The 24832-nt window shown below is 42.6% G+C and overlaps 1 protein-coding gene across 2 annotated transcripts in view; it reads left to right on the forward strand.

The window, feature by feature from the left end:
- Nucleotides 1–14471: 14471 nt before the first annotated feature.
- The window catches only part of DCT (dopachrome tautomerase), a 29314-nt gene continuing 18953 nt past the window's right edge, over nt 14472–24832 (forward strand). Inside the window, exons 1-2 of one of the 2 annotated variants that reach the window (XM_017673193.3) lie at nt 14472–15081; nt 22925–23224. In XM_017673193.3, the coding sequence (XP_017528682.3) occupies nt 14787–15081; nt 22925–23224 (595 nt within the window). In that variant the 5' untranslated portion in view covers nt 14472–14786. The remainder of the gene's footprint in view (nt 15082–22924; nt 23225–24832) is intronic. The other variant, XM_073212455.1, reaches the window with a different exon arrangement.

Here is a 24832-nt window from a genome sequence, read left to right on the forward strand (position 1 = left end):
AGGTTGCATGGTTCTAAAATTCTGGAATTTTCCCCTGAAAAGTGTAGAGCAGGTGTTTAGTCAGAGTTTTCCAGAGAAACAGAACCAATAGGATGTGTGCATGTATATATATATACATACATACATATATGTGTGTGTATGTATGTATGTATATCAGAAGGAGACAGAGACAGAGAAATTTTAAGGAATTTAAGGAACGTGCTCCCAGGATTATGGAGGCTGGTAAGCTTAAAATCTGCAGGGTGTGTCAGCAGGCTGGAGACCCAGGGAAGAGCTGATGTTGCAGGTCAAGTGTGAAGGCTGTCTGCTGGCAGAATTCCTTCTTGCTCCTCTGAGGTCAGTCTTGGTTCTATTAAGGCCTTCAACTGATTGGCTGAGACCCACCCACATTATGGAGGGCAGTTTGCTTTACTCAAAGTCCACCAGTTCAAACATTCATTTTATCAAAAACTCCCTTACAGAAATATCCAGAATAATGTTTGACCAAACATCTGGGCATCCAGTCACAATGACACATAAAATTAAGCACCACAGCAGGTTTTCCAGAGGCAAGACTAAAGAACACTTTTGAGGCACAACCTGATTCCATACCCACGGTGCTCCTTGTGAGTCTGAAAGGAAGCCCAGAACTCGGGTAGGGACAGGTTGGGGCACTGAGAAGTGTCTCTCATGGCTCTCCTCTGCAGCACCCTAGGTTACTCTCCCCAGAACCTGTGGAAGCCCCTTTATCAATGTGCTTTGAAGTCCCCCAAATCCCAAAGTGCACTGCAGCTTGCTAGGCAGGATTTCCCAGGACGAGCAATGAGCAGGCAGGCTGAGCCCCCCAGCGATTCTTCTGCTTTTCCCACCAGATGTGCAGAGCTGCGCTGAGGCTCACCTAGGCTTACATGAAATGCAGGCCGTCTCAGGGCAGGACTGGGCTGTAGAAAGCACTGGATAGTGTTGTCTGGAGGAAGCTGCATTTACCTCAAGCTTCCGTAGGGAAGCCAGTTGCAGAATCTCAACAAATTGCAGGAAGCAAAGATGTAGAAAGTGAGCTTCAGTCCTCATGGTTAAATATTTTGCAGGGATACCCCAGAGACTGCTCACTTCACTGTGGAAAGAAGGCTGAACAATTTCAATATCATAAAAACAAAGAGTAAAAATGCCACCCTAAGCTGCTCCAAGAAAACAATTGGTCCATAGAAACAAAATGCCCAGCGTACGGGGGAATAAGTGTATCCTGGCAAAGAGAAGTGCATTGTTTATCAAACCCTTTGGGAACTAGATACTTTGCAAGACTGTGATATTGTCCACAAAACTACTAATATATTGTCTGTTAGTCTTAAAAATACCCCACAAGATGTACACCCGAAGCTATTAAGTCCTTAGTTTTTTGTGGAAGAACACATTGTGCTTTATGAGGGTATAGGTCAAAGAATTTAGTCAATGGGCCTGGAAAGGCAAAACTGCAAATGGTGCTTTAATTCTAAATGTAGCTGAAGATGTCTCCTTGCAGTGGGAAAATAAGTATTTTCCCTCAATTAACCTGATTTAATATTCACATTTGATGGGCTTCTTCAAGCAGAACTAATAGGTCAAGAATAGGAGGCAGAGACACTGTGGGAAGAATGGCAAAACACTGGGAGGTTGTTACCCTCTCTCTGGGCTCTCAGAGCACTTCCCTGGGGCCTCTCCGTGTTGTCCTCCATCATCAGAGCTGGCCCAGTGGCTGGCACACACCAGACTCTCTGTATGTGTCAGTCGAATAAATATATGAGTGAAGAGGCAGGAAGAAAACCGAAGTATGGCCGTACAGGACGTTCTGCTGAACCGTAAGAAAGGAGGTAGTCCTTGCCTCCCCCTGGCTTACCAGTTGAGGTTATCTTGGTATCTGCAGCAGGCTGCAGTGAAATTTAGTTTTAATCAGGTTAGGATCTGCTGTTTTTCTTTAAAGTTACCAGGGGATGGATAGAGTGGGAAGAAAATTACGAAGCATTTTATTAGAAGAGTATTAAGAAGGGAACTGGAAAACAAAATAAAAATGCAGGCAGTCAAAGTCCAGGTGGCTCCATTTTTGCGGCCATTCTGGTTCTGGATGATTTTCTGGGCCTTTGGCCTGGCCCAGGTCTTCTCTTCTTTTCTCAATCAGGTCTTCAAACAACTCTGCAAGTTTGACTCCTTCCCCGGAGGCTTGGGAGTTTTCATTTGTAAATCTTGGGGACCTAGCTCTAAGTGGAATCTATGTTGCCCACCTATGTTTTGGCAAACAGCAAACCAACATATGACCTGGGGGTTTGGGAGTCTGTCTGGTTGCCTCAAGGCCCTGGAGATCATGGGGATCTGGGATTGTTGGGAAACCAGCCTGGGATGGTTTGGCTGGTATATGACCATCATTACATTGAACTGGTGACCTCTCGAAACCTCTGAGCAGTAGCGGGCAGCAGGAGGACTTGGCTTTCTATTGATACTTAAATATCAGCCAGATTTCACTCAACGTTGCTATCTCGGTGCTTTAGCAGTTAAAAGAGGATGCTCGGCAAATCCAAAATATGCCATACATAAATATCTTCTCTCCTTCACATCTCCAGTTTCTATGCCTTAGAACATCCAAATCATGTACCTTACCACTAGCCCATACTTGAAGAAAATCAATGAACTCTGCACATGCTATTGTAAGATCTCTGAGATGAGTGGAAAATGTTGATAACATGCCAGAATCCACTCCAAAAACAACTGGTATAACATACAACACTTAAGCTCTGAGTTGATTAACCTGGATTGCACTTTACAGGGTTCAGAACAAGATCAGAAGATAGGGTTGGGTAGCAGCAATATGTCATTTAAGGTAAGTGAATGTCGATGACAGAATGAATGGAGTATGAGGAAAGCAGAGAGGAGTCAGTTGGCAATGCTCAGAGGCATGCAGGTGTGTTATCCTTTTGGGAAGAGTCTGCTATCTAGATTTCTTTTATAAAACAGACTTAACATGCAGTGTCACTAGATATTATGGAGTAATCTTTGCATGAATTCTGCAGAGGTGCCATATTAAATTATTTATGACCAGATTTAAAAGAGATTGCTCCTAATTGAAATGTGAAATCATCACATTAAACCTAATGACTTTATAAAGGCTTATACAGTTAAACCATGTTTCCCTCTCTCTTTGAGATATGGTCATTCCTCTGTCCTCTACAACTATGGAGTTATTAGTATAGAGGTGGGTAACAATTAATATTTAACAGAAATACTATATTGTTAGTGGTGTGACATATTCCATAAAGGTCTCATGTGATATTCTTATTTTCTCTTTGAATAGTTACATTTACATCCATGTTTTAATGAGTATTCCCAAACCCACTAAAATTTAAACTCTGATGATAAGTGAAATACATTTTTCTTTAAGTTTGGCCTTAAAGGTGAAATTATTTCTTGGGCAATTGCAAGAAATAATTTCTCTTGGGAATGGAGTTGGTGCAATCTTTCTGGAAGGCAATTAGAGAACACGTAACAAAAGCATTGAAAATAAACATGTACTTTAATACAACAATCCCACTTCTAGGAATTTAACTCATAGAAATGATCAAGAATGAGTACAAGGACTAATCAGCAACGATATCTGTTGCACAATTGTTAATACAGGTGAAAAACTCTAAATAAACAATGGTAAATGCCCCCTATTAGGGAAATAATTAAATTATGATAATATCACAAATATTTGTTGTGCAGTGAGTACATAGCCCTTAAAATCAAATGAGAAAATTGCACATAATATGAAAAAAACTCTCATACAGAATATAAAAATGATCACAGTTTTGTTTAAAATTATGTACAAGTACTGAAAAGATTGAAAACATAACGGTGAAGATGTAAGCCAAGGTTATTTATTTCTGGGCAAAGGAATAATGGGTGAATTACTTTCTTCTTCGGCCTCTTTGATACTTTTTAAATATTCTATAATGAATCATTCTTTTGTAAGAGAGTAATGGTAGGTGAATGCTAGGGAAGATCCTCAAGAAGCCAGACAGCAGAGGATTAAACAAGATTTCCCACACAGATGCCCTGACTTTGCCCACAGCGGAGGGTGTGTACAGAGGACCAAGGGGCGGAAGGGAAGACCAGTGCCCAGCAGGTATCCTTGAGAAGATTCCCTGCCCAGGAAATATTCAGAACTAAGGAAAAGGAACTAGTCTCAGGGAAATCCCCAGCAGAAGAGTGAGCCAGACTGCACCTGGAACCGACCTAAGCGACCCAAACAAGGGTGGAGGCTGGGGATGAAGGGACAAGGGAATGAAACTAGACCTCCAGGGGCGTGCCAGGAACCAGGACCCCGGGAGGCCAACCCCGGAAGGCAGATGTCACCAGCTGTGAGATCTGCAGGGGCCGGTGGCCCTGTGTGCGCCACAAAGACTCGCGAGAGAGCTGGGGAGTTGGTTGTGGATTTAATGCAGGGTTTCTAGAGTTTCTGGTCTTGCAGGATGAGCTGGAGATTTGAAGTTTTAGATGGAATCTGATTTTTTAACTGTTGGCACCTTACAATTTTTTTTTAATTAACAGATTTTATTTTCTGGAGCTGTTTCAGGTTTTTAGAAAAATTGATCAGAAACTAGGGAACATGTAACAAGATATACCATATGCCCCTTTCCCCCTGGCCCAGTTGCCCCTGTCATTAACAGCTCGCATTAGTGTGTTACATTTATTACAGCTGATGAGCCAATATGGATACATTATTATGAACTCAAGCCCATAGTTTACATTAGGGTTCGCTCTCGGTGTTGTACAGTCTATGGGTGTTGACAACTGTATGACAACATGTATCCACCATGACAGCATTGTGCAGAATCATTTCACTGCCCCAAAGATCCCCTGTGCTCTACCTATTCATCCCTCCCTTCCCCAGAACCCTGGGCAAGCCCTGATCTTTTTACGGTCTCCACAATTTTGCCTATTCCGGAATGTCATGTAGTTGGCATAATACGGTGGGTAGTCTTTTCAATTGACTTTGTTCACTTAGCAACACACATTTAGGCCCCTACATGTCTTTTCCTGGCTTGATAGCTTATGTCTTTTTATCCATGAATAGAATATCATTTTATGGACACCCCAGTTTGTTTATCCATACACCTATTGAAGGAGACCTTTATTGTTCCTAGCACCATTTTTTTTTAAAAAAAACACTTTATTGAGGAATAATTGACATACAATAAACTGCACATAATTCAAGACTAAAATTTAAGAGTTTTCACCTACCTCTACACCAGTGAAACCATTGCCAAAGTCAAGATAATGACTGTATGTACCACCCCCAAAAGTGTCCTCATGCCTCTCTGTGATTCCTTCCTCATACTCCCCCCTGCACCCTGTTCCCAGGCAAGCACTCTGCTTTCTGTCACTTGTGATTAATTTGCATTTTCACCTGAGAAAAGTGTATATAAATGGAATCATACAGCAGGAACCCTGTTTGTCTGGCTTCTTACACTCAGTGAAAGCAGGACCATGCATCCACCCTGGATTCTGTCCAAGTCTACACTTCAAGATGCCAGCGAGTCTTCTGAGGATACTAACTAATAACATGGAGCCAGAGATTTGTGCTAATGTCAAAATCCCCTCATCAAATATGTCCTTACATATGATATTAGTTATTATGGAAAGAGCCCAAACCGTTCTTTCCCTCAGAGTCATGTTGCAAAAGAGTCTCCCCTCTCTTTAGTGCTGACACGAAGCATCTTCACGTCTGACACAATGAACCTCCCAAGCACAGCGGACCCCCTGGGTGCTGTCCATCTGCACGTCTGCCGTGCTCTGATGCCACTGACATGGCTTACTGAGACTGAGGGAAGCTTTCAGCCTTCCTTTGCTCTATACTTTGACAGCTGCAAATTACGGAAAAGCATTTTCAATATATAATGAAATGGGAGATGAAAGGAGAATATAAAGATGTGTGCACTATAATTCCAATTTGATTAAAAAGACTATTGAAGGAATGAATAATTACATTCATCAGGAATAGTAAACAGCAAAAGATTAGAATTATTTCTCGATGGAGCGATTTAAATTTTAAATTTTCTTCTCTGTAACTTTCTGTGTTTTTCGCATTTTCTAAATGGAATGTATGTATTGTTATCAGAAGTAGTGTGAAAAAAATTTATATTAAACCCCAAAAAGGGGCTTATGATTTGCAATAAATCAGCAAGTTATTTGGAAAGGCTCTCATCCTTCAAACCCTAAGTAAACAATGATAGTCATTGTTTATCATTCATTTCATATTCATCCAGCAAACATTTATTATTCAGTTACTAGGTGCCAGGCTCGGTGTTAGATGCTGGATATAAAGATGAATAATCAGCAATTCTCTTCCCCTGGAAAGATCATGCAGGTCAGTTTACTTATTTGAAGGAGTCAGTTAAGGTGGATTGGGGGTCGGAAGGTGCTTAAATTTTCAACTAGGAAGGAGGCTTTGAAAGAGAAGGAGAAATGTGCAGCTCCTGTTCTCAAGGTCGTGGAACCTATTCCGATGACAAATGCCATTCCGCATGATTACACTGGGGCTCCCATCAGGGAAGGGCCTTTAAGTGCTTCAGTGTGGTGGCAACTGCTGTTATGTCATCGTGCCTGCTGATTCCCTTATTCTAGAGATGTTTACTTCGTGATAGTTGTAGATTCACATGCAGTTATAAGGAATAATACTGAAAGAGTCCGTGTGCCTTTCTCCAATGACACCTAGCGGTAACATCTTGCAAAACTGTAGTACAATATCACTTATTCCACAGATGTCAAAACCTAGGAAAAGGAGAAAGGGACAGCTTGGCTCCTCTTCAAACCCGGCATGCAGCAGGAACCTCTCCTTTCCTTGGCAAGATTCTGCAACTCTGGCCCTTTCTCTCACACTTCAATGAAGGCCTCCCTCGAGACAGATTTTCCTTTGCATCTGAAAGTATTTAAGTACTTCCTTTAAAGGGTTCCATGGCAATCATCTCACAGGGATGAAGTTGCCATATAACTGAAGGAACAGTTGCTAGTCGTCAGGTTGTGGGGTCTCTGTCAACAGCGAAACATAACGTGTGAACGTTCAGTGTGATTGCAGGAGTGGGAGGGAGACGGGGAAGGAAGGTTCCTGAAGGAGATCATTCAGCAGTGCGCACTCGCAAAGGAGACTAGGCAGCGGCAGCCAGGTGAGCGCAGACTCCAGCCACAGCCAGAGTGCTGTGATGGATGCAAGGAGGCTTCTCTTTGTCCTGCAAGCAGGGGAGCAGCCACACTCAGGGGCTCTAAAGAGTTCAGTGTGAGATAACAAAAAGGGGGGAAGAAAGAGAAAGCTCCCCCAGAAGGAGCCCAGCCTACCTCCTACCTCATGCAGAAGCAAAGGAGCTCCCTGGACCTTTCCAGAAGATGGAGGGGTGTGGAAGTCAAGAGACCACCTGGATGTTCAAGTGAAGAGTTTATCCTTAAAGGTACAGTGCTTCTCATTCACGCATCTGCTTAATAAATATCACTGAGCACTTTCTCTCTGCCCATCCCTAACTGTTGAGGTGGCAGAGAGATGAGAATTAAGAGTTACTTTTAAATATGAGGTGTTTGAGACAAAGATGAGAGACAAAAACGTGTCCATACGGGGCAAGACATCTCATAGTTTACTCACCTTGATCCCCTAGTGTCAGGAGAGGGCACTGTGCTATGATCAGGAGACCGAGGTTCTGTTACTAAACTGCATTGTGGTCTTGGGTAAGTTATTTTTGACTCTGAATGGGCCTTGGTTTTCTCAAAGGAGAGTACTGGTCTAAACTACCTTTAAATTTCTCATCCAGGTCTATGATTTTTGAGATTATATGGTTCAAGGAGACCATGGGTAGCACTACCAGGAGCTCCTGGCACTGCCTGACATATGCTACATGTGCAGAAATAGCCCCCCATCCACCCCGCGGGGAATTTCTGATGAGATGAAGAATTCTTTGTGTCATCATAGAGCAGCTAAGTCTTATGGTGATGTCTCCCCGACTTCTCTTCAGCGTCTCTCCCCACCCACTTGACCCACAACAACTCTCCTTCTAAACCCGAAAGCTTGAGGATGAGCGAGGGTGGGCTGGTTGTGAGAAGAGAACGAGCTTACGAGTTTTAGTGACCAGTTTCACCATTTACCATGTGTTATGAGTGGAATTGTGTCCCCTCCACCAAATTTACATGTTGAAGTCTTAACTCCAGTGCCTCAGAATTGAATACTATTTGGAAATAGGGTCCTTGCAGATCTATTTAGATGGGAGATGAGGTCATGCTGGACTAGAATAGAGTTGGCCCCTAAACCAATACACCGATGTCCATATAAAAATGGGAAATTTGGACACACACACACGCACACACAGGGAGGACACCATGTGAAGACTGAAATCATGTTGCCCCAAGTCAAGGAAGTACCAGAAACTGGGAGAGAGTCCTGGGACGGATCCTTCCCTGTGGCTTGCACAGGGAGCAGGGCCTTGCTGACACCCTGGTCTTGGACTTCCAGCCTCCAGAACTGTGAAAGAAAAAAGTTCTATTGTGACTCAGTTTGTGGTGCTTTGTGTTGAAGAAATCAAACAGGGAGGCCATTGGTCTGAGGTGGCTCCAGTGCCTTGGTAGTCCACCAGAACCTAAGCCAGAGTGAGTGTCAAGGTTAAAAGCAACCGGTCCCAGTTAGCTAGGCTTTCTCAAAGAGTGCCATCACATAAACTGTAGCAAATCAGACGAGTTCTTTTTTTGGCTTCTGCATCCTCTGTATAAAAACCTTGCCCTTAGCTCCAGTTGGTGGAGTGCCTCTAACCATTTCTGGGTTGGGCCTATCCAACTCAAATCCATGATTGCTAAAATAAACCCTTAAGATTTTAATATGCCTCAGTCTATCTTTTCATAGTTCCTTACAACAGCCGTAGCAAATTAATATACCATCTGTGTGAACTTGGGCAACTCTAACAAATTCTGTGAGTTCAGAAAATGTCCTCAGTGAAATTAAAGATGTATAAGGGGGTTTATTAGTATTTTAGAAAGGTGTTTCTTAGAAGGGTGCTTTACTCTTTAACTCTTCACCCTTCCTCTTTCCCTGTTCCCAAATGCCCCATGACTTTGCTCGTTCACTTACAGCTTTATACTCCCTCAGGTCTTCAGTGAGGACAAACATATCGCCACCAAGAAGACTGCTCAGCCCTCCAGTGTATCTGCACCTTCTCCTGAGTTCTGGCTTTTGAATCATCCCGCTAAAGATGGAACCCATTTCCATGGCAAAAATGAACAGTTGGTGTTCCTAACTTCAATCGATTTTGTGATGATGAAAATATTATGTTACTATAAGCTTCTCTTATAATGGAAACTAAACCAAAACCTCTAAGAAATTATCTTGTTCTGTTGTTTCTTACACTAGAACACTTTTTAGAAAGGAAAAATTCATTACAGCCTAATTTACATTTAGTAGGCAGTTGCCTGCCATGATTTGTAAGAACATATCTCTTTTTTATAGCTTATAAAATGAATTGGAAGTTTAGAGTTATTCTTTTGGGTTGTGTGTGTGTGTGCGCATGTGTGTGTGTGTGCAGTTGGTCTATTAAAAGTAACTGAATTAGTGCAGTTGAGATTAAATAAAGAGTCATTTTCAAGTGGAGTGTCAGACAGACTCCACGGTCGGATGCTTTTTGACAGTACTTAGAAAAAAATGAGCTCGGCGTAAAACATCAGATTCAGGTCAAGTATTTTGGGAAGGCAATTTATTTTATTTATTTTTCTTATTTTTAATGGTAGAATTCATTTTTTGTCACCTTTTGAAATTAATAAGAGTGGTTTCAAATTTGATGGACCCTGCCCATTAGTCCCCCTTCCAAGAGACATTTACTCACACAGACAGATAGGCACACTCTTTCTTTCTCTCTCTCCTTCCAACCCAACCCCTTCACATGTGAATTCACAGTTATGTACCTTATGTTTTTCACTTGACATTGTATTTTGGTGATCCCTCCAGACCTCAGACAGTCTTAAGTTTACATTATCAGTCTGTACAATCTCTTACAAATGTATATGTCGTATTTGCTGGGTTTGATCAGAAGTGGGCAGAAAGGGGAGTGATTCCCTCCATTCAAAAGATCTGCATTTTGAAGAAGGAGTAGCTATATTACTTAGCCAAGCCAGTCATTAAATTATAGGGGTAAACACAAAAAAATCCAAATGAAATACCCATTGCCACAATGAAGGATAGAAGACAAAATGATCAAGTGAGAATTGGAGGGCACAAGTGTGCATAATGAAGGACTGAGATGCACTATAAAGATGGCTGATGCAAAATCTGAAATTAAAAAAAATGTGTTTGATGTAAATACAGCTGTAAGGCTAGACTATCAAAAAATGCATGCAGGAGGGAAAATGAACATTCAGTTGAAATACCAGAAACCACACAGCCCATTCCTAACTCTTAATGCCTCTGAAGAACAATTCACACCACCAAGAAAAGAAAAGCTCTTAGATGTAGAAAGCAAAACCCTTATCGGGACAGATGCCTAGCATTTAGGAAACAATTTGGACACAGGCAAAAACATGATCTCTTTCCCCATGATGTGGCAGCAGAGAGGAGATCAAAAGCGTCAGACAGAGGAGTCCAGCAGGGACTTAAAATGAAGGATTTTCACATTTACAGGCATAGAGAAAAGAGCAGGTGACTGGCTGACAAGCAGAAGAAAGATTCAGATGATTTTTTTGTATTAATCTTAGCAACAACTCTAAAACATTTACCACCTCATTCAATTGCTTAGCAGGCTTTGCACAGTCTCTTCCTCCTTTGAATGTAGGGAAGGCATGGGCTGGCATCCTATCCCCAAAGTTTTGCCACTCACCCTGCATCATCCACTCACAATTTGTCTAAAGTATCTAATTCAATTGACTCCCCCGAGGCCTGACACACAAAATAAAACTATGCAGAACATCTCTTTTCGTTAAGAATCTTGCCTCAACTGTGCAAGGACAGGGTAAAATGAATTGCTTTCTAAGAAGGCACTTTTTTCTACTGTCAGATTATTTAGCTCTATGATACACAGCTGCCTCTTTTTACTGGTTTCAGAATAAACCTTGATTTTATAGCTTTCAGTGGCAACAAATGGTCTCAACACACCCATGAAATATCCCCTCCTGGATTCTGCTGTTTGGTTTCCGACAAAGACTTTTCTTTTGGTAAATCAGGCAATATTTAATTACAGCCACACTCGTGATTTGATATCTTGGCTTTTGTCCTTTGCTCTCTGATTACTTACACCAACTTCTCAGGAATTCTACCTAAGCCCTGCTTGCTTACAAACAACAACTTGGCTGGGTGTTTATTACCTTTGGACTTGCACAGAAATATACGTGTGCTCGTATGTATGTCTCTGCTTCCTTTCTCAAGAGATTTTAGAAAGGCTGGAGAAGTACATAAATTTGAAAAAGGATAAAATAAGAATTTCAGAGTCCAGGAACATAAGGGAAGGAAGTAATCAAAGTAGATACTGTGTGAATTGGTTGCTTGACATGGGGGGTTGCAAATTTGGCTCTAAGCTCCATTCTAGCCAAGGCAAAGAAAGAAACACTATCCTAAGGTGCACAGGGTTTTAAACTTCAGGACAAGCCAGTTGCTATGAGGAAGCACAGCTTTTCTGGACACTGAGCCCTGAGAGAAGTCTCTCTTCTGGATCCTCATGAAAATGACACTGTGAAGTGTGTTACATGATATAAAAAAAATGCCTTAGAAGTTTCATAGGATGTTTTCCCATAACATATGTAAGCAGATGTATTAACACCAAAAGGTAATTCAGTTAATGTAAGCCTAGGACAGACCAAAAATTCTCAACATCAGCCAGTTTCCTCCATCAGATGAGGCTTCTTAATTCTATTCCGGCCCGATCCTAGCCTCGCGCCTGGAGCAGAGCAGAGAGTGACTACATTAGGCTGCCTTCCTACTCCGAACATGCCAGAATCAAGTAATAATAGAAACTAAAAAGGACACAAAAATCCAATGACCTTGAGGTAATCATAACATATACATAGCCTACAGCCACATTCTGTCAAATCCAAGTAAATCTCTTCAACTTTTTGAAAAGCATTCGGTCGCTCCCTTGCAATTCTGCTTCAGGTCAAATCTCAGTAACTCTTCCAACCCTTTCTCACCTATCCAGCATTACTATTATTATTCCTTGGGGCAATTTGTTTCCCCTGCTCTCTTTCAAGGTGTGGAAACTCAGACTTGATGTTTCCTTGGGATAGATAAACACTGCTCTGCCTTTATGGAGGATGATTATGGATTTGGGGAGGACACCACAGATGAAGTTTTATTTATTCAACAAATATTTATAAAGTGCTTATGATGTGCTAGACTATATTTATGTAATTGCAGCCTTTTGAAGCCTTTTCCCCTAACCATCCATTTAAGCCTCTTCATCCAAGCCTAAGTGAGCACACAACAACTCTGGGCCTCCACCATTCTAGGAGGAGAGCAGCAAATGGTGTCAATTCCTCCAGTGCAGACAAGCAGACAGTTGGCTAAGGGCATGGCTTCCTTCGGAAGCACCAGTGGTGTCCGGAGTAGCTCAGTGAACTCTAAGGGTTTCCTGTGCTGAAGTCTCAAGGTCAGAGTCATGGGTCCATTTGAGAAGCTAACCAAATCTATGAATCTTCTTCATCGAAAAAGACCCGTGGCTCTGTTCTCCATACAATGTGAGGATGTTCGAGGACCCCCCGAAGTGTACGCTGTAGCCCAGGAGTTGGGAGCCTCTGAGTGGCATGCCCCGGGGTCCTGCCTTAGACCTCTGCTCTTTTTGTCATTTTCATGGGGGAGTGGGCTCTGAAGACAATGACGACAAGCCCACCAATGTGTGGTTAAGACAAAGGTGGGAATGGAAGAAATCTACATTGCTTGGCACACCAATTTACTGTAACAGCACTTAATAGAGGTGCAAGCAAACTCTTGCATTTAGACCTTGTTACAGGCTGAATTATATTCCCTCAAAATTAGTATGTTGAAACCCTAACCTCTAGTGCCTCCAAATGTGACTGTCAATGGAAATAGGGCCTTTAAAGAGGTGTTTAAGGTAAAAGGAGGCCATTTAAGGTGAGCCCTAACCCAGTCTGACTGGGGACCTCATGAGAAGAGGAAATCTGGCCCCACAAGGAGGCGCTGCAGTGTGTGCACAGAAGAAAGACCAGGCGGAGCGGAAGCACGCAGACCGCCCTCTGCAAGACAAGAAGGGACCCAAGTGGTTTTCAACTGTGGCTACACATTAAAATGGCCTAGAGAGCTCACAGCAAATGCTCTAGTTCAGCCACACCCTCAGAGATTCTGCTTCACAGGCACAGGGTTCTGGCTGGCATTGCTGTATAGTCACAGCTGAGAACTGCCATCTAACTAGTCACAACAACTTCGTAGCATGGGAATAATGCAGAGGTACATGGACAGGAACATCTAAAGAACATTTTTTCTAACCTTTGGAATTTTCTTTGGACATAACATTCCGTATCTTTATGCTGAAATATGAAGTAGTCTTAGAAACTGTCTGAAACAGTTCTCCATCAGCTGTTGTGCAGGCTCTTCCGGCCCTAAGACAGTCCTGTTTGCACCATGAGGGGACAGGTGGCTGCTCTGACGAGGGCCACCACTACTGATCTGGATTATCCCCTGGCTACCCCCAGAAGCACTAGGGGAGGCATTGCCTTCTAGACTGAAGCTTGATAATGCTTAACTTTAACATTAGTCAAAAGCTGTCAATTGCAAGTCCTTGCTCCACATTGTCCCACTGCCTTCCCTACAATCGGATAATGATCATTTTGAATTTCTGAGGGCATGTACTTTGTGTAATTAAAAAAAACCCTGCTGCCTAGATGTGTTGAATGGGAGAATAGAACTTGATTATTTGAAGGGAAGAGGGTCCCTAATTGTGGAACAACGCAATCCCTTGTACGTAAGCCCTAAATAAATGTTTCTTTATTTCTGAAGTTGTGTGACCTCTTGTCGTGGTCCTCCTAGCGTGTCAGGGAGCAGTCAGGAGTGAATTGCAGTTAGCAATGCGTGCTTGTCTGTAAAGGCCCTTTGAGGAGCTCACTGCCTCTATTGACTCCCGGGGAAGTCTGAGGCCACAAGCTTGGCTGGAGCACATGAGCCTAGATAATGAAGATGGTTTTGCCCTCTTGAAACAAAGCCAGAAACTGTATGTACTTCATTGTGCACTTTGGGTCATGTGCTAACAGTGAGGGTTTTTCTAATGCTAAACCCACTAATGACGGCTTCTCCCAGCCTTTACACAAACCCACCCCACAAGGCCCCGTGATTTGGCAAACCAAACAGAATAAAGGCAGCACGGTGTTTGGCTTTTGAACTGAGTTCAAGGCAATTAAAGTCATGGGCTAAAGAGGAGGGAGGGGGTTTAGAAATGCCAGTATAATAAGTAGTATGACTGGAGCGCTCCGTAAATTAACTCAATTAGACAAAGCCTGATTTAACGGGGGGAAGATGATGAGAAGCATTATCCTCATTAAATCTGGCTGTTGGAGGTGCTTCTAATGGAATTAAACTTGTTTTGTGTGCATCACATAAAATAGTCTGTGCATGTGCACATACCCATGCGCACACACATGGGAGCTGTGATTCTTGTGGGTATTTTTTAATAAGGAGAGGAATAGAATGCAAAACAAAAATATATCAAAAGGAAAAATATTCCAGACCCCAAATTGAAAACCAAGTGAATGCTCAAAAACTCCAGAGTGAAAGACAAGGAGGAAGGCAGTCTAAACACAAGGAGTGGAGAGCCAGAGAGAGTTCTCCTAATCATAAAGCCATGAGCTCCCTTCGGTGGGGGCTGGTGCTCAGTTGCCTGGCCTGTGGAATCCTGCCTGGAGCCTGGGCGCAGTTCCCCAGGGTCTGCATGACCGTGAACAGCCTGCTGTCCAAGGAGTGCTGCCCGCCGCTGGGAGCGGAGCCGGCCAATGTCTGTGGCTCTCAGGAGGGCCGGGGCCAGTGTGCTGAGGTGCCCACTGACACCAGGCCCTGGAGTGGTCCCTACGTCTTGCGAAACCTGGATGACCGAGAACGGTGGCCAAGGAAATTCTTTGACCGGACCTGCAGGTGCACAGGTGAGGGGGAGCAGCACTGGGCAGGCTCCAGTTGGGTGGGCAGAACCCTCTGGGAGAGGAGCCCCTTCTAAGGAAGAGCTCGTTAGACTGGGCTTTGACAGGTACATCCAGTTTGTGTTTTTGTAGGTGGCAAATAGGGTCAGGCTGGTGTCTCGGTTATATTCTTCACACCCTCTGGTACATCTTGTTATGGAAACTAAACAAATGTTACACGGGCCAAGCCTGGTTATATGAACTCCTGCCAGCACACTATTGGCTTGTGTGCTGGTAGGAGAAGCTGAAGGGCTCCAGATTCAGCTTTGAAACTCAGAGCAAGTCTGTTCACGATGCAGGCAGTCAGTGTCCTCCTTGTCCGACATGCGTTTGCACTTGTTGGAAAGGTGGGAGGGCGAGGCTTGGCAACGAGAGGACAGGTGTCCATGGCAGGCGTGTTCCAGGCCTTGTCTCAGCATTTCTAATCATTTGAACAGGTTTTGGGGCAGGGCACGGCTTGGCCTGAGCTGTAACTCGGCCAAAGTTGGAAAGTTCTCGGCAGAACAAGCTTCTTCAGAGAGCTGGGGAAGGAAGAGTTATGAGACAATGACTTTTTTCTCTCTCTCTGGCCTGGATGTGGGCATTTCAGAATTTGCTCAGTGTCCCTCTTTTAGACCTTGATCTCTCTTAATACCTGTTTCTTTGAAATCTCCGTGGGCATTGCTTATTCCCCCGTCTTGTCTGAGTCTCCTCCAGTTCTCTGGAGTAGCGCTACCCTCGGGGTTCAGCAGCCGTGCACAGCAGTGATAAACACGCAACGGCTGGCAGGACATGAGAAACACAAAAAGCATAAGTGGCAACTCTGGTAAAATCCTCGGACTCTGCTCTGCAGGGGCCAGCTGCCTAAGAATGCTTCCTTTTTAAATTTGTTTTTCTACTTATGTTCTCATAGGATGCTGGGACATAGGAAAATACAGATCATTGAGCTACATAAGGGTGTAAAAAGGTAAACTAAGGGAAGGTATAAAGGCTGTGATGTTGTTGTAGGAAGGAGAGGAGATTTTTTTAACCTTTAGACAATTTTGGCTTCATGACATTCTGTGGTCATATTATTAATTCTGTGATGATTCAAAGGAACTGTTCATTTTGCCTTGGGTATTCATTGTGACAAAAGTTTTAAATAGCATATTAAATATATACTATCTGGCTTTTTCTAAGCTAATTGAGCATTTGCTTCCATAGACATTATCTCGTAGATTCTCATGGCTTTTCAGTCTGAGAAATACCAGGTTTCATATTACCCTTGTGATTGGAAGCCACACTATACAGTCACTTCTTTTGTCTGTGACTCAAGAACATTACTCCCAGATCAATCAGTGGTAAACTGTCCGAGCTTACAAAAGTTGGGACTCTCCATTTCATAGAATTCTGGGGCAGAACATATTAGGAAATCAGATGTAACTGTTAACCCTTCTTATCATCGTCTACTTTTTTTTTTTGACGTGGCACAAGTTTTACTTTCTGTCTGTCTTTTCTTTTTAAGGTGGGGATGGAAAGAACAGAGAGTGGCAGAATAGCAGGCATAATGGCAATCTCCCTTTCCCAAAGGAATGCTGACACATTTTCCTCCAGAAGCGACAGGAAGTTAGGGTCACAGCGACCAACTTTCAAAGCATAAAAAGGGCTCCCTTGCTCTGGGGAGGATAAACCTACCTACAAGGCAGTATGGCAGAAACAAGGCCTGTCCTGCAAGCCAGGCTTCCTCAGGGTGCATGGCTTTCATGTCCAGCCACTGTCAAGACCATGAGTGCCCCAAGACCCACCACCAGGCTGTGGCTTGTTTCCCCTCCTCCGTGATTTCTCTGCCTCGACTCATTCAGGGCCACAGCTCTTCCCATTAACAGCTTTGGATGGCTCCACCTCTGTTGGCTAGATGGTTTTTTCCTTTGAGTCTCAGGGCAGCAGTCTAAGTCTTTAGTGGCTGAGCTGGAAAGGTAATTAACACACACAATAAACACCATTCTGTGATGTGTCATGTGTCCCAAAGCAAGACACATGTCCTTCAGTTTTTTCTCCTCCAAAGAGTGAGTTGCTTGCCTTCCAAGGGTAGCATTTTCATGGACTGGGAAGCAGTCCTCAGAATTTAAACCTAATCTTGAACCTCCCCCCCAAACCGTCTTCTCTGACATCATTATTCTTTTGCATATAGGCCCCCGGGATGTTCGTAGATCACCCACAATTTATTAAGGGAGACATGTAGATTAGCTTCCTGCAACCAGATTATTGATGACCCTAAACTTTGTTAATTCAATGGAAAAATAAAGACATCATTCATCTGTCGATGAACACTTACGTTGCTTCCACCTCTTGGCTGTTGGGAATAGTGCTGCAATGACATAGGAGTGCATGTATTTCTACAAGATGGTGATTTCAGTGCTTTTGGATAAATACCCAGAAATGGGATTGCTGGATCATATGGTAGTTCTATTTTTATTTTTTGAGGAAACTGTACTATTTTTTCCATAGCGGTCACACCATTTTGCATTCTCACCAACAGTGCGCAAGGGTTCCAATTTTTCCACATCCTAGCCAAGCAGTATCTACATTAAATGAAACACTCTTTGGCTTTTAAAAAGAAGGAAATCCTGCAATATGTGACAACATGGATGAAGCTGGAGGACATTATGCTAAGAAAATAAATTAATTTCAGAAAGACAAACACTGAATGATGCCACTGATGTGAGGTATCTAAAAATACTCAAACTCATAGAATCAAAGAGTGGAATGGTGGTTACCAGGGGCTGGGTGCAGGAAGAGCAAAATGGGGAGTTATGAACCAAGGGACATGAAGTTTCAGTTAAGCAAGATGAATAAGCTCAGTGATCTACTGTAGAACATTGTTTCTAGAGCCAGTAATAAAATAGGGCTTAACAAAAAAAGAGAAAAGAAAATTAAACAAAAAAATGTTTTAAGGGCATAGATCTCATGTTAAATGCTCTATCACAATAACACAAAATTAAAATAAAAACATATCATAGTATCCACGATCTTGAAGCTGGTAGAAGACATTAGCTTAATAAATAGAGATAAATAAAAACTCTGAAGGGGAAAAAGCCCTAAACTTTGCACTCAAATTTTCTAGAGAGAACTGGTCTATTTCCTGTAGGGATCAATTGAAACAAAAAAATTACTGGACTTAATTGTCAGGAAGAGCTGAATTTCAGGAGATGGGCATTAGCCGTTCATCTTACAAGTCTTACTTGCTAGTTAGCATTTCTGAGAATATACTGTTCCAGCTGTCTTTGGGCTTTTGAAATGTGCATGCTAAATAGTGTTTGAACAGTTGTCTGAGAACTTCTTGTCTGTACAAATGACTAAGGGCCTCCATTTTCCAGTCTCTGAAATGGGGATAATGATGATAAACCCACACTTGTAAAACCCTTTTGAGCTCTGTAGATGAAAGGCCCTGTGTGAGTATAAAGTATTGTTATTAAAATAATAGAATCTTTAATTAAAAGAAACAGGGTATTTACAGCTCCTTGTAAACTCGCTAATCGGTACTCTTTAAGCTTATTTATTCTAATAGCCTTCTGAGGTTGAACTGCTGTAGGTCATGTAGGGACGTGAATTGTTTGGTCCTTCTTACTCTTTTTCCATTATTTATCCCAGTCCTAAGTAGGCATAAGAATTTGTCTTTTAATTTTTGCTCAAGGACGTACTAAGTGGGAGACAGATTGGTATCAGAGCACCCTTTTTCTCTTACCTCTATTACCCAGTAAGGTAATGCAACCTCTTCTAAAAGACCCCCTGATATTTTTTGTTTCTGCTATTGGTGGATTAAGGGAAACAAAAGTAACTCACATTAAGTTGATGTAAGGAAGGACTAGGAAACCTAAATTAAAGAAATAACTGCTGTGTACTCTAGGCTTTCACGTTATCACACTTTTCAGTTGTCTTCTGTGTTATAACAAATTCCTTAGACCAGGTTCAGAACTGCAGAAGACAAAGGGCACCTGACTTCAGAGTTTCAGCATGTTTTCTAGGGGACATGCCTGAAAAGGATTTTTCTTTGTTTTACTGAATACATTTCAGGGTCATAGACGAGCTCAAATCCAGCCAATGGGTTTCTTTGTTTCTTTTTAAAAATTGTTTTGAGATATAATTGACACACAGTATTACATTAGTTTGAGGTGTACAACATAGTGATTTGATAGTTGTATATGTTGTGAAATGAAAGTTAATACAATGTTATTGGCTATCTTCCCCATGCTGTACATTACATCCCCATGACTTATTTATTATAACTGGAAGTTTGTACTTAATCTCCTTCACCCATTTTGCCTCTACCCCTGACACCCTTAGACAAATGCTTTCTTATTAGCACTCCTACATTTCCCTTTTGGGACAAGTGTGGTTTTGTGAAAGGAGAAGTCTTTGTTCATCGTAACTGTGAAGCCTCTCTAGTCTTCTGAGTTGGGGTTAATCATTTGTCTTCTGTTTCCCATGGCATTTGGTTTATTCTTGTTTTCACTTTTCCACAGTTAGACTTGTGTTGATGCTTCACTGTGCAGATGCTGTTCATCTCCACAAGATGAAGGCACTGTGCCTGATTTCTATGTGTATTCTCTAGTGTCTAATGCCCTTAATTCAATTATTCATTGATGTCTTCATCATTCATCTAAATGATGCTTATTTAGCACCAATTATGTTAGGCCCTGCAGGTACAAAAAAAGGGGAAAAACCCACAGGATTTTTAAGGTGTCCACAGCCTAGTGGATGAGTAAGACAGACCTGGAAACAAATATTTACAATACTGCTTGTTAGGTGGTGGCTAGTAATAACACTTAATATAGAATTTACTATATACCCGACATGATTCAAAGTGCTCTAATCTATCCACCTGCTTGTTTTCCATGAGAACCCTTTGAAGGAGAGAACTCTTACCCCATGACAGGCTCTGAGAGGCTAAGTCCAAAGTTACCAAGCGTGGCAGCTTGTCTGAATGTGCAAAAATCTGCGGGAGCGCAGAGAGAGAGGCGTGCTTGGTTTTGACTGCTTTTTTGGGTGTAGGAGTTAATAAATCCTTTGTTGAATACATGAATGAAGGAGATAATTAGTTGTAGATAATTTTGTTTCTAGCAACCAAAAAGAATCATGGCAAAGAAAGTGCAGAAATCTGTAAAGTCATGTTACAAGCTATGAATTACTTGGTTTTCAACATTAAGACTCCAAAATTCAAAGACAAGTTTTATGCCTTTAAATGTAGAAATGTGTTGCATCTATTATTAAAAAATTTAGGTGTGCTATTCCTGAACACTTTTAAGCATGGAATGACTCTTACTCTGTAGAGCTGTGACTATACATTCACTTCCAGTCATCTGGTCATAGGTAAACCACTGAAAGTTTGGGTAGTTAGTGTTCTTTGGAGGCATTTTGTTCCATCACTCCTCAAAAATACTCTATTCCTATCAAGGCTGCCAGAGTAGATTTGTTTCAATTAAGGAGTTTTAAAAATAGGCATTTCACAATCTTAGCAGGTAAAATAAACCTGGAGAGAAAATAAGCCTGGGGCACCTTGTGTAGCATCTGACACTATAGTAGCTGCTCAGTAAATAGTATTGAATGATCTGTATTTAACAGCTTCACTCCAGTAATCAACATACATTTTTCATTCAACTCAAACTATTAAAAAACATGATATTCCATCTTGGAACTGGTAAAACTTTTCCTTTTAAATGTTTTTTTACTTATGTTCTCATATGGTGCTACAATAGAGGAGCAAATAACTAGGTAAGGGTAGGCAGGATATTCTGCATGTTATAAGGAGGATAGAACTCAAATAATTCATTGCTTTTAATAAATTCTTCCTAATAATGGCTTTTTAAGGACATTTTCTTTAATCATCAAAAAACCCATTGGTTTAATGGAAAATGAAGCCTGTGCTTTGTCTTTACATAGCTAATCATTTTATTTTCATGCCACTGTGAAATTTTCTTTTCCTTTGGAGATCCAGGTAACCTTTTCTCTAGTGCGGTCAGAGCATTTTTCACTTACCACTGCTTTGGTGCTTACAGTTTATTGGAAGCTATTTATAGGGAGTGTTCTTCTTTCTTATCTATGAGGATAGGGGAGAAAGGATGTTTATTGGATTATTTACTGCGTGCCTGATGTTGTTTTTTATTTTTTTGAATTAAAATTTTTAAACTTTCAGTTTCATGGAAGTATAACTGACCCAGGAAGTTGAAAGATAATTAAAATGTACCTTGTGGTTATTTGGCTCTCCACTTCTCTCATTCATTTGATAAGTGCTCATTTTGTACAAAGCCAAGCCCGGACCCGGGCAGCAGAACTGCCTTCCAGGTGCCTGGAGCTTGGGCAAGTAGAAGACCATGGTCTGTGGGATGAATTCAATGAGAGGAATATGAGGCGCTGGGGAACACAGTGTGGGGGTCTCTCACCCTGATGGGGAATCAAGGACGACCTTACAGAGGACCCCTTGTGAAACTCAGAGGAGTGGCTAACCCAGGCAAAGAGGGATTGATGGTGACCGCGAGGGAGAAGTGCTGTAGACAGGGGGAAGAGCAGGTCGGGGAGGATGGGGGAGAGGAGCTGAAGGCAGCACGAAGTCGGGCACCCATTTCAAAGGCTTCACACAGCCCGTCCAATCCCCTAGACATAAGCATTTTTGTGTCCTTTGGTTTTAGCATTTCACTCCAATAAGATTTAAGTGTTTACTTTTTAACTGATTGCCACCTAAGGGATGAGGAGCTGATCATACCAAAGGAAAAATCAAGCCTAAGAAGGGATAAGTCCAAGGGAAAGCTAAAATAATTTAAACTTTGATGCTAACCAGAAAGATTCTTAGACCTTGATAGGACCGGACCTCATTCCCTGGTTGACAAAACAGAACATTTGTGCAACAAGACAGGGTAGCCGGCAGCAATTTGCACTTCCAGACACCAGAGCGGCTAATTCACCTTTATGACCTGCCAGCCTCCATTGATTTTGTCTTAACTGTTGTGAAATAAACTAGCTTTTTAATGTTAGAGTTCCCCTAAATTCCTGGAAACCAGCTTATTTATTTGGGTTCCACCTTTAGCTTGGGGTGTATTCTCTTCCTTCTCTAAATCAAAGGACTACTTTGTGTCAGCCCTTTTGAGTGTGTCACAGGAGAGCAGCCCTCAGCAGCAAGGACACCCAAGTGGGGGCAGGGAAAGGGCATGGAGAAGACATAAATCGGGACACCTTGCCTGACCCCTGAGAGGAACGTCGGCAAGGAAGACAGCACATGTATCTGTTCGCCAGGGCTTCATGACCAAGTACCGCAGGGTGGGTGATATGGTTCTGGAGGCCTGAAGTCCAGGGGTGGTTGCTTCGGAGGTCTCGTCCTAGTTTGCAGGTGGTCATCGTCACCCTGTGTCTTCATGTGGCCTTCCCTCTGGACCTATCTAGTGTTCATTTCCTCTTCAGATAAGGACACAAGTCATATTGGAGTAGCAGCCACTTTTACAACCTCATTTTAGCTTAATAACCTCTTCAGGAATGTCATCTCCAAATACAGGCCTATCTAGAAGAGCCGGGGGTGAAGACTTCAACATACGAATTTCGGAGGGGCAGTCAGCCCATAATAGTGTGTAGTACATTTCATATCCCGTCTCTTTGCTGGGAATGTTTTGAAGGTGCTCTCGAGCGCTCAGGTCACTTGGAGAAACAAGCATTTCCAAAGGGGAGTAAGAGAAGGAACTGGCTTTCTTTGCCTTCTCGTAAGCACTGCCTCCCTTCCGTCTCACAGTTCAGACATTGACATTTCTTCCAAGCTACGTAAACTGACGTCCTTTTCCATCATTCCCCTTTTAAAAAAATCACCTAGGAAACTTTGCCGGCTACAACTGTGGAGTCTGCAAGTTTGGATGGACCGGCCCTGACTGCAATCGGAAGAAAGCACTGGTTGTTCGGCGGGATATCCACTCCTTGACCAGTCAGGAGACGGAGCAGTTCTTGGGCGCCTTAGACCTGGCGAAGGCCACCGTGCACCCCGATTATGTGATCACCACGCAGCACTGGCTGGGCCTGCTCGGGCCCAATGGGACGCAGCCGCAGATCGCCAACTGCAGCATCTATGATTTCTTTGTGTGGCTCCACTATTATTCTGTTCGAGACACATTACTAGGTGGGTTTTTTCCTTAGTCTAAGGCGTGTTAGCACCGGCTTGGGATAGGGGGGAATGGGCGGAAAGCAATATCAGGCAAGCCACTTGACTAAAGTACAACCTCAAGGAAGGAGTAGGTTTATGAAAGTCATGGGATTCTTAGCATTTAAAACTGCTGCCCAACATGAGGAGGGAGCAATTTCTTGGCTGAAGACATCTGAAAATTTTCCCGCTGGTAGCTTTGGTTCAAAGTCTAAACTCTTCTCTATGAAGCTGTTAACCCTCCAAGACAAGAGTTGGTGAAGTGGAGGCAAATTCCTTTTGATTCCGGAAAACATTTCTAAATCTGGCCAGGGAAGCACTCTCTGACCTAGGATTAGAGGAATTAGCTGAACACGTGCTAAAGCACATGCAGCTTCTTTGTGCAGAGTGGGAACGTGTTGGAAGCATAAATCTCACTGAACGCACACGTATGAATCTTTAGACTTTCAGGCCATCGTTTATGGGGCCCATGCGCTGCTGGGATGCCCAGGTTTTTCCAGAGTGGTATCGTCAAGGAAAAGCAGAGGCTGAGCCAGCAACGGAAAGTTCCTCCTGGCTTAGCCCTTTGAATCACAGTTATGTGGGATGCTTGGGAAAAAGGCGCCCTGCTCTGATGGATGCTCAAAATCAGGGCCTGGGTACAACTTGGAAAGGGGGGTTGTCTGTTAGGAGCTTTATTAATCTAGAAGGTTCCTCTTTGTCCTCAGCTAATGTTCTGTCAGGGGTCTCTCACAGACATCAGTGTGCTCCAGGGGGGCTTGACTCCATGCCAGGTTCTTCTCGGTGCAGCTCTGAAACCTTGTCTAGACCTGTAATTCCCCCCACTTCTGGTGTCAGGGTGAATGCAGACACAGAGCTCACGCTGATAGTCAGTCTCACAGGGAATTGTCTGTCCTTGTGTTTATCCCTGATTCCCTATTACTTGATTCCCCCTCATCATTTTGTTTTGAGAACATTAAACTTTGTTCTGGATTAAAACATTTTCAAAGCCTGCCTGGCCTGCCGCGGCAACAGCACTTCCTACTGCAAGTCTTTTAAAAACTTGCCTGTCAGGTAAGCATCTATCTTTCCTTATCAATAATGAGGAGGCTCTTCTGGCTTTAAACCTTTATAGTTTTTCTGTCACCACTCTGAGGAATTTTTGCCTTACGAGAGGGTAGCCTCTCAAGAGGAAAAGAAAACTACAGTTTCTGGTCGTATCTAGGAATTAAATTTATATTCATGCCTGTTCAGCTCTCTGAAGTTATTTCAGGAACTTTGAAGGAAAGGACTGAAGTTATCTAAAGTTTCCTACATAACCATCAAAAGCTGTTATAAAAGGGGCAGAAGGAGGAACAGGCAGTAAGGAGGTCATTAAATTGCCCAAAGCTTTTCACTAAACGCGGCAGTTCCAGCCAAATTGGTCTGAATGTATTTTTCTCTCTTCCAGTCGCGGTGACCATGCTCATCAGCTGGTGCTTTTAATGATTGATGACTGATGCAAAATCTATACAGCCCTCTGGTCATACAAATATCTGAAGTAGGGCTAAGAGCAGTTGAAGTTGCTTTATTATTAATTGATCCCTCCCTTATAAATATGTGCATTGT

This window comes from Manis javanica, chromosome 9 (assembly GCF_040802235.1).
Source record: "Manis javanica isolate MJ-LG chromosome 9, MJ_LKY, whole genome shotgun sequence".
NCBI classification, from domain to species: Eukaryota; Metazoa; Chordata; class Mammalia; order Pholidota; family Manidae; genus Manis; species Manis javanica.